The 8,931-nt window shown below is 46.3% G+C and overlaps 1 protein-coding gene across 2 annotated transcripts in view; it reads right to left on the bottom strand.

Moving 5' to 3' along the window:
- Window positions 1–5,352: 5,352 nt before the first annotated feature.
- The window catches only part of NDRG1 (N-myc downstream regulated 1), a 56,997-nt gene continuing 53,418 nt past the window's right edge, over window positions 5,353–8,931 (bottom strand). For both annotated transcript variants that reach the window (XM_036830165.1, XM_036830166.1), the window contains one exon: window positions 5,353–7,330. In XM_036830165.1, coding sequence (XP_036686060.1) covers window positions 7,149–7,330 — 182 coding nt within the window. In that variant the 3' untranslated portion in view covers window positions 5,353–7,148. The remainder of the gene's footprint in view (window positions 7,331–8,931) is intronic.

Here is an 8,931-nt window from a genome sequence, read left to right as displayed (position 1 = left end):
CAGCTGTGTATTTCTGCACATATACATATGTGATGTATGTATGTGTATATATATGTGTGGGGGGGGGGTGGGTGTATCTGTTTTCAGACTATGACTTAATATTTAAGTATTCCTACTGCCATTTTTGTGACTAAAAAATACATATGAAGAAATGTCTTGGAATTTCCCAATAGAGGAAAAATAGCACTTGGGCAATCTGTCATGTTTTACAACAGTCCTCATTTTTCTCATGATTTGTGTAGCATGGAACGTGTTTATTTAATGTGAAGGGTTTTCATTGCTCAAATTCCCTGTTTATAGCTTTTCGCCTTAAAGCAATAAATCATCAGCAAAGTGACTTACTGGATTGGGTGAGTTTTCTTGTATATTCAGTTATTATGAGGCAATGATGGAACATTGAACACGTTCAATAAATGTGCAGATGGTGGAAATTAGGTCCCAGATATTTTATATGTGACAATAAAAATAGCTAAAAGTTTGGAAATGCACTGAGAAATATGAATTCTGGCATGTAGAAAACACCAGGGGTACAAATGTGTCCAGGCCGGAAGACATCTCATGTAAATATAAAGTGAACATTTGGCATTCATTCATTCATTCACTTACTCATTTATTCAATGCCTTTTTACATCCCCAACTGCCCTGTGGGTACCTGGAGGTCAGAGACCATGACTGCATCCTCTGAGCCTTGTACATGTCAGGGACTGGGTAGCAGGGGTTGGATGGACGGAGGGATGGGTGGATAGAGATCTATTGCCAGCTGCCTTGGGAACCAAGGGGAGTGAAATGAAGTATAAGGAAGGTTGCATGACGCAATGGGACCAGTTCTGACTTTGGGAGTCCGGTGGATCTTTATATCCTTTATTCTTTACCGGAATTCCTCACTTAACCGATCTGCGCTTCCGCTTCCTCAGCTGTGAAATGCAAAATATGACAGTACCTTCCTTGTGGGGGTGATGATGTGATAACCAAAATGCAAAATGCATGAAAAGCTTTAGAATAGCGCTTGGTACATGGTAAGCACTTAACAAACGCACCTATTATTTAGCTGAGTCGGTTTCCTTATGAACTGGGAATAACCCGCAAGGCGATGGTAAGAATTGAAGTCAGTGTTTGTGTCTGCATATTTTACCTATTTAGTCCTATCGCAAAGGTAAAGAAAAAGTGTCACCGATATTCGGTTGAATGCTTTAATATTTCAATCCTATGCTTCTCGATCCCTTAACTTTTTATTTTTATGTTTTCATTTTATGCTGTAATTTGATTAAGCCCCCAGCTTCTTGAAGGCAGGAAGGGTGCCATACTTTTCTGTGTCTCCCAAACCCAGTGCAGTGCATAGCACATGCTCAGCTCTTTGAACAGATGTGCAGATGGCTGAGTAAATGAAGTGAATGATGCATTTGATACCTTCCAGCTAAATCCCCCTCATCCAAATCCCCCCAAAACAAGTTATGCTATTATAATAAAGTCTAGGGGAGAATCCATTCCAGTACAAAAATAATTGCCCCATGAATCATTTCCAAGTACACTTCTATCCTGAAACATACTTTTTTCAAAATTGGAATTCAGATCGTGGAGTCCAATGGATGCCTCCAATTAAGATGAATGTGTAGACTCTGGGAAAAATTTCTGATGATATCAGGTGGTTGAAGTTTTGGGAAAATGGGATTCAGGGAAAATGGCCAGAGCATTTTATTATGAAGGTTAAAAAGCACATAGCAGAGAAGTCAGTGTTCTCTCTCACCCTCCACTGATGAAATGAAAATGCAGAAGCATCCTATGTATTCAGAGGTCCCAGTTCCAGCTGAACCTGGGTTCTCTCCAATGTAGAACTGAGCAAAAATGATTTCTAAGGAGATGAAAAAGCTGGCACCAAGCCCATGTATGGTTTCATATATTATATGCTGTAAAGAATGTTTCCAGATCTCCATGATAAATCTTGTTTTTCATACACCACTAGCGAAAGTGTGTTTCTTAGTCCATCCCATAAAGAGGAAGAGGAAGCTGCTAAAGCCTGGCTTATTGATGGCAATGAGAAAAATGTCAGCCTGCCAGCAAAGGAGGAGACAGAAGAATTAAGAACCAGATGAAAGATACGGTAAAGGCTGGTCACCGCCTGGGTCGGACTACTTAATGGAGGGACAAATGTCCCCATGGGCAGTAAAAGCCGCAAGGTCCTCCAGTTTATTAGTCCCAGGAACTAACCAATGTTCTACAGTCCCAAGACGTCAATAGGTGGTTGCATTAGTCATGCTCTCAGCCAACTGTTTTCCAGACAAGAGGGACGTAATCCATTTTAGAAATGGCTGCACAAGCCATTTCATCTCTGTGAGCCTTGGCTTTCTTATCTGTGAAGCAAGGATAACTCATCCTCACAGATAAAGATAAAAAGGGAAAAGAAACTGTAATATTACTGTTATTAGTGATGCATTCTCTGCAGGGTGCCCTTGTCACGAGGTCATATGGTCAGTGCTTCCTGGGGAGGGCGGGGTGTTCAGGAAATTTCTCAGAGCAGGAATGAGGAAGGGCCTTTCCTGCAACAGGGAGTTTGGCTGTCAGTGGGTTTAATGGCAAAGGACATAGCAATTCACCGGCTACAGCTACATCAATTACTCGGAATCCTGCCGTGTGTATGTGGAGGAGGGGACGGGAGTAGTGTGAACTAACCTCTGATTGCAATGCAGCGTCTCCTCTGACCTAAAGGTGGGCCACGGACCCTAACATCACCAGTTGAAATCACATATATTTTTCTTATCACAATGGTGGCAGTTATCTCCAGATGCTCTTACGCTCATAGTTGATTAGACAGCGAGTGGACACTTGAATCAAGCTGGTCCCATTCAATTCTTACCCTTGAAAGACACAAAGACCCGTTTGGTTCCAGGTCCAAGAACCAGAAGGTCAAGGAGCCCATCGTTTTATGCTTTAGAGATGCAGGGAAATCTGTTCTTAGAAAGAAGGAGGCTCATCTGCTCACTAAGCCCCCTCCCTAATCCCATCTCCAAACCCATAAGGCCACGCCTCCCTTCTGCCCTTGGATTCCATGTGGAACACAGCTGAAGGGTTTCCATGCAGCCTGAGAAGCCCAAGATGGATTTAGGCTGTATCTAGGGACCCATCCAGTGACCAAGAGTGAGGTTGTGTCTGAGAAGCGGAATGAGGAAGGTGGCAGATGGGCCTCTGTTGCCCCTGTAGAGCCTGCACGTGGTTGATCTTGGTGCACACTTGGTCTCCCAGCTGCTGCTGACACCCAAGGGTCTGGGGATCGAAACGTAAATAAGCAGCTAGGAAAACAGAAATAGATCCCCAGCTGGCCAAACAGCCTCTGGGCAAACCATCTCTAAATAGCACCTGATACATGCAAACACCTGCAACAGCTCATTTCTCTCGATGGAAGCCTGAGCTCCAAGGAGCTGATCGTGGCAGGTCCGGGGGGGGTCTCTGTGCCACATATGCACCCACTGCCACGGGGATTCCTTGCTGGCTCTTCTATGCCTGCCTTTCCTTTGATCCTGACTCTCACACAGGATCCGTCACAGAAAAGGCCTTCACTGTGAATGTAGAATAAGGAAGAGCCTACATGCTTCTCCTCCTGCATCTAAAGGAGGGCTCATTAACCTCGGGTCCTTGGACCAGGGATCCATGGATTAAATTCAGGGGTCGTGTGCTTGGACGGGGGGGGAAATGAATCTTTGTTTTTACTAATCTCTAATTGCAACGTGGCATTGTGGGCCACAACCCTAATCTCACCAGTTGAAATTACATGTATTTTTCTTACCACAATTGTGGCAGTTTTCTCGAAGTGCTATTACGCTCGTCACTACCTTGAAATTATATTGAGACCTGCCTCCACATCGCTATTTAACTTATTAATAAAGAAAAGTCACACAATCGGAACATTTGGAGAATTACACTTCAGTATCAGTGGTTTCTTTGGCAATATTATGTGCTGTATTTTATGCGTTAAGACCCTTCCTGCTTCCCTTCCTGACGTGCACATCACACACGGTCACCTCATTCTTCCCTGCCCAGGCGCTTGCTGCACGATGATGCAGGCTGCAAACGTGTTTACAGCTAATTACGCTAAGAAACTCTTCAAGGTACGTGAAGAAAAGACCAATATAGTAAACAGTAAGATAGTTGTTTAAAAAGGAGGGGGGTGTTAAGCGTGGGCTGCATTTAGGGACTTGCTTCAAAAGAACAAGTATGGAAAAGCAGAAAAAGTAACTTAACAGTTGAAGACACCTGGCAAACACGACCTCAGCCAGACGATCAAGGTCAACCTCATCCGTGTTAAATCACGTTGGCCCATCATGCTGACAGCACGAGGTGATGAGAATGACACTGAGCCTCTGGGGTCTTCATTCCAAAAACTCAGAACCCCAGCTGAGCCATGAGAAAACCATATACGCAAACCTCAATTGAAGGCCGTTCTACAAAACGCCCCACCAGGGCTTCTCAAAACCATCAAGGTCATCAAAAGCAAGGATAGTCTGAGAATCTCTTACAGGCCAGAGGAAGCAAAGCAGGCATGATGACAAAATGTAACCTGCTATCTGGACGGGATCCTGGGACAGAAAAAGGACAACAGGGAAAAACTAGTGAAATCCCAAGAAAGTATGGAGCTTAGTTAATAGTAATCTATCAATGTTGATTTCTTAGTTGTGACCAATGCACTGTAGTGACATAAGATGCTAATAATAATAGGGGAAACTGGAGGTGGGGTATATGGAAACTCTCTGTACTATCTTTGCAACTGTTTTGTAAATTTTAAACTAATTTTAAATAGAAATGGGAGGTTGTACTGAAACCTGTTGTGTCTACATTTTTAAAAAAAATACAAGGGCCAGAAGCATTACAGGGATTGTCACTGGGTGGTCTTTCCACATACTTTTCTATAATAAAAATAAAATGTAAAAAAAGATGTTTCCTTCTAATTATAGGTTGAAAAGCTTGATCCCTTTGTCACTGTATTATTCAGCTATTGAGCGCTTGAAACAGGGCTGGTCTGAATTGAGATGTGCTGTGATGTAAACCACACCCTGGATTTCTTAGGAGGAAGAAAAGAATGCATGATACCTTAATAATTATATTGATCCTATGTTGAAATGATAATATTTTGGATATGTTGGGTTAAATTATTAAAGTTAATTTCACTTGTCTCTACCTTTTTTAATGTGGCTACTGGAAAATTTGAAGTTACATCTGTGGTTCGTGTTATATTTTTACTGGACAGGGATTCTCTAAAGCAAAGAATTCCAAAGGGGAGGGACATGTGGAAGGAAGCCCCAGGTAAGGAAAGACCCATCCCAATGCACGACCTCTCAGGCGGAGGAAAAAGACACAAGCCACTGCAAAGTTACAAATTTATTGGTCTGGAAATAAATACAAATATCTCATTAAGAAACTCCTCTGGAAAGACTTGTACACAACAGTTGCTTGTTCTGATTCAGCCATTTCTGCCTCCCAGGGGGTAGGTCGCAGATAAACTGAGCCATTATCCCCCCAAGCTACCTAGAAGGCTTGCCTATTCCTCCCAGTAACCACTAGGCCCCGGCGGCTGAGTCACAATGTTCCTTTCACTCTGATCAAACTTCCTATAAGAAGATCCACGGTTAGCCAAAGTCAAAATCAAAAGGCAGTAAGTAGTACAGGAACTTGACAGCTACGCTGACGTTGCCCAGAAATGTCAGTGGTGCCACCCTGTTCAGCGAGAGGTTAGAGGGGCAGGGAAGAGGGGAAGGCAGGAGAGGGAAGGAAATCCCATGGAATACACATTCCAGAATCCTTGCATCTTCTGGGCCACCCCTCCCCAAGGGAATCCCCACTCCCTACAAGAGCGAAGAGTTCTATCTGAAGATCCCGGAAGGTCACCAGGTCAGAAATGTTTGGCAGTCAAGTTCAGATTCAACCCGGGTTGTCAAAGATTGGAAGCTAGATTTAACTCAATCACACGTGATTCCTGGGAACCAGATGGGATCAACTGAAATCACAACTGCACTGGATTCCATCACGACCACGAGGAATCCTTTACATCTAATAACCAAAAATACCACCCCACCCCAATGCCCCTGCCCCCCTCCCCCGGCCACAGCCAGGCACAGCCCTCCATTTCAAAGAAGCAACTACAAATCTACATGATCTTCCCCATGAGTGAAATAATCACTCGTCCATGTATTTGGGGTAGGAAGTAGGCGACGTGGAGGAAGAGGCAGGTGGCAGAATCAAAGCCTCAAACCCCCGACACCAAACGTTTGCCAAGACCGTTTCTTTGAAAAACTGGGAGATTTTGTCGCCTGCTTCTGTTGTCCATTAAAAAAATGCCAGAAAAACAGTCTTCTGGCATCGGCACTAAAAAGTGTGTATATATGCACAGACGTTAAAAATCTACTTCTTCTTTTTTTTTTTTTTTCCCTTAGATTCCGTATATATGTGTTAGCATACTGTATTTGTTTTTCTCTTTCTGACTTACTTCACTCTGTATGACAGACTCTAACTCCATTCACCTAACACACCATTGTAAAGCAATTATACTCCAATAAAGATGCTTAAAAAAAAAAAAAACTACTTCTTCAAGTTCACTACAGAGATTTGCTCTTCCAAACACTTCCGAGCCTCCGCATAAATTCCACCTCTTTCCCCGCTTCCTGTTTGGCTTTGTTAAAAGAGCTCGCCACCATTCCCTGCTCTCCCCCTCTCCAAATCAGAAGGGGTTTGGTTTCCAGAAACTGGGTCTGTTTTTTCTTTAGTTGGAAAGGAAACAGGAAGTAGGTGGGCTGGGCTTCCAACAAAACGTCCCTTCGCGGCAGGATGCTCAGGTCAGCCTAGCCTTGGATTGATCAAGTGTTTGCTCTGTGTTTCTTGTTTTTGGCAGTTTGGTGTCTCTGAGGGAGGGTATGAGAGTGGCCTCTAGGCCGCTCGCTAGTGGAGAAAGGACACTGAGATGCTTCTTTCCCTTTGGTCCACCCCGCCCCGGCCTCGCCGGAAAGGGAGCCCTCCACAAACCCAATCTCACTTTGTCGTACAAAATAAGCTTTGGATTAATACCGAGCTACATGTGGTTGGCAGGCAGGGGCGGGGAGGGGCCGGAGGAGGGGCAGCTACAGCGATTGATCCCAGAGTCCAGGGGCGGCCGTCCCCAAGGCCACCTAGCAGGACACCTCCGTGGAGTTGGGCCCTGCGCTGCTCCCGGTGCCGCCGGAGTTGGGGACGATGTCCAGCCGGGCGCCCTCGCTGGTGTGGGAGCGGCTGCGGACGCCCTCCAGGGACGTGACGCTGGAGCCCGAGGCCGTGCGGGACCTCATCAGGCGTGTCATGCTGGCGGAGGGCACTGGGAGAGAGGAGAGAGACCCGTGAGGGCATGGGCCAGCGCTGGAGGCACCTGCACGCCGGGGATGCTGCCTGCCGTGTGCCCCGCCCGCCTGGGCACCTTTGCTCCCGTCCATCCTCGCAGCCATCCGGCTGCTGGGCTCCCCAGAGTTTCTGCGTCTGCTCACAGAGGTGGAGCGCAAGACCCAGGGGGAGTGAGGGCTTGCTGCGATCCCACGGCGGCGTGAACCCACAGCTGGTCTGAATCCCAGCTCTGTCTGCTACCTGCTACTTGAATCCCAGCTCTGGGACTTTGGGAGTGTCCCTCTCCGAGCCCCCGGCCCCCCCTATAAAATGGGAATACTACCCCTGACGCCCTGGTAGCAGCGCCGGGGTGTGTGCCCACCACACTGTAAGGTCAACAATTGCCAGAGTGGGGAGGACGGTCAAGGTTGGCCAGGCTAATCCCTGTACGCCACAGGCTGGAAACCAAGGCCACATAGAGGGGTCAGCTGTCATCTCTTCCTTCAGGAAACCTGTGAGTTTCCAGGTACTATCAATGGCACTGTCCATTCCAAAGGATCTAAAATACCCTTGAACACAGCAGGTGGCTTATAAGGTGGAATGAAGACAAAAAATCCCTGTACTGGGCGGAATAGCATCCCCCTAAATTCATGTCCACCGGCACCTCAGACTGTAACCGTCTTTGGAAATAGGGTCTTTTCAGATCTATTTAGATACGATGAGGTCACCCTGGGTTGGGGTGCACTCTAATGCCATGGCCGGTTTCCTCTTAAGAAGAGGAGACACACGTACACACGGGGAGAAGCCATGTGAAGACAGGGCAGAGATCAGAGTGATGCAGTTGCAAGCCAAGGACTGCTGGCGACCACCAGAAGCTGGGACCAGGCAAGGAAGGATTCTTCCTAGAATCTTTGGAGGGAGCATGGCCCTGCCTACATCTTGACTTTGGCCTTCTAGCCTCTAGAACTGTAGCACTGTGAGAGAATAAATTTCTGTTGTTTTAAGCCACACAGTTTGTGGGGATTCGTTATGGCAGCCCTGGGAAACTACTACACCACCCAACTGAAGCATCATTGCCAAGGCCATATTGAATAATGGATATCACACACTGAGGCAGCTGATAAATACACAGGCATGTAGGGGTTACATTATTCGCTCAGTGGGCATAGGTGTTGGCTTTCTGTGGCAGACACCCACAGACAGAATTCATTCTTGCTGTACTGAATCCTCTTCTTACAGAGCTAGTTGTTGAATCCAGAAAAAAATCGGAATCAACCCTACATCTGTTGCTCACATATTTTCTCTGAGCCCTTATTTCTTGACCCCAGATCTGGGGACTTACTGACCTGGCAGGGCTCTGGTGACCCTAGCATGGTGTCATGGACGCTGAGGGCTCATCATACTGGCCCAGTGCCGTGAGCAGGCACTCAGCAAATGAATGATTACTTTGTCTTTGGTTGATGCCTCCAGCTCTCTCTGCTGTCTTTCCCTACGACCTGCAGGATGCTTCGGCTTTCTGGAAATAGAAGCTTATGTGGGGGGGAAAACAAGGCCTGCCTTTCACTTCCTTTCTCCCCAGAAAGCACTTTCAACACAGAA

This window comes from Balaenoptera musculus, chromosome 17, assembly GCF_009873245.2.
Source record: "Balaenoptera musculus isolate JJ_BM4_2016_0621 chromosome 17, mBalMus1.pri.v3, whole genome shotgun sequence".
Classification (NCBI taxonomy): domain Eukaryota; kingdom Metazoa; phylum Chordata; class Mammalia; order Artiodactyla; family Balaenopteridae; genus Balaenoptera; species Balaenoptera musculus.
The sequence above is the reverse complement of the archived record's forward strand: the minus strand, read 5'-3'. Positions and strand labels throughout refer to the sequence as shown.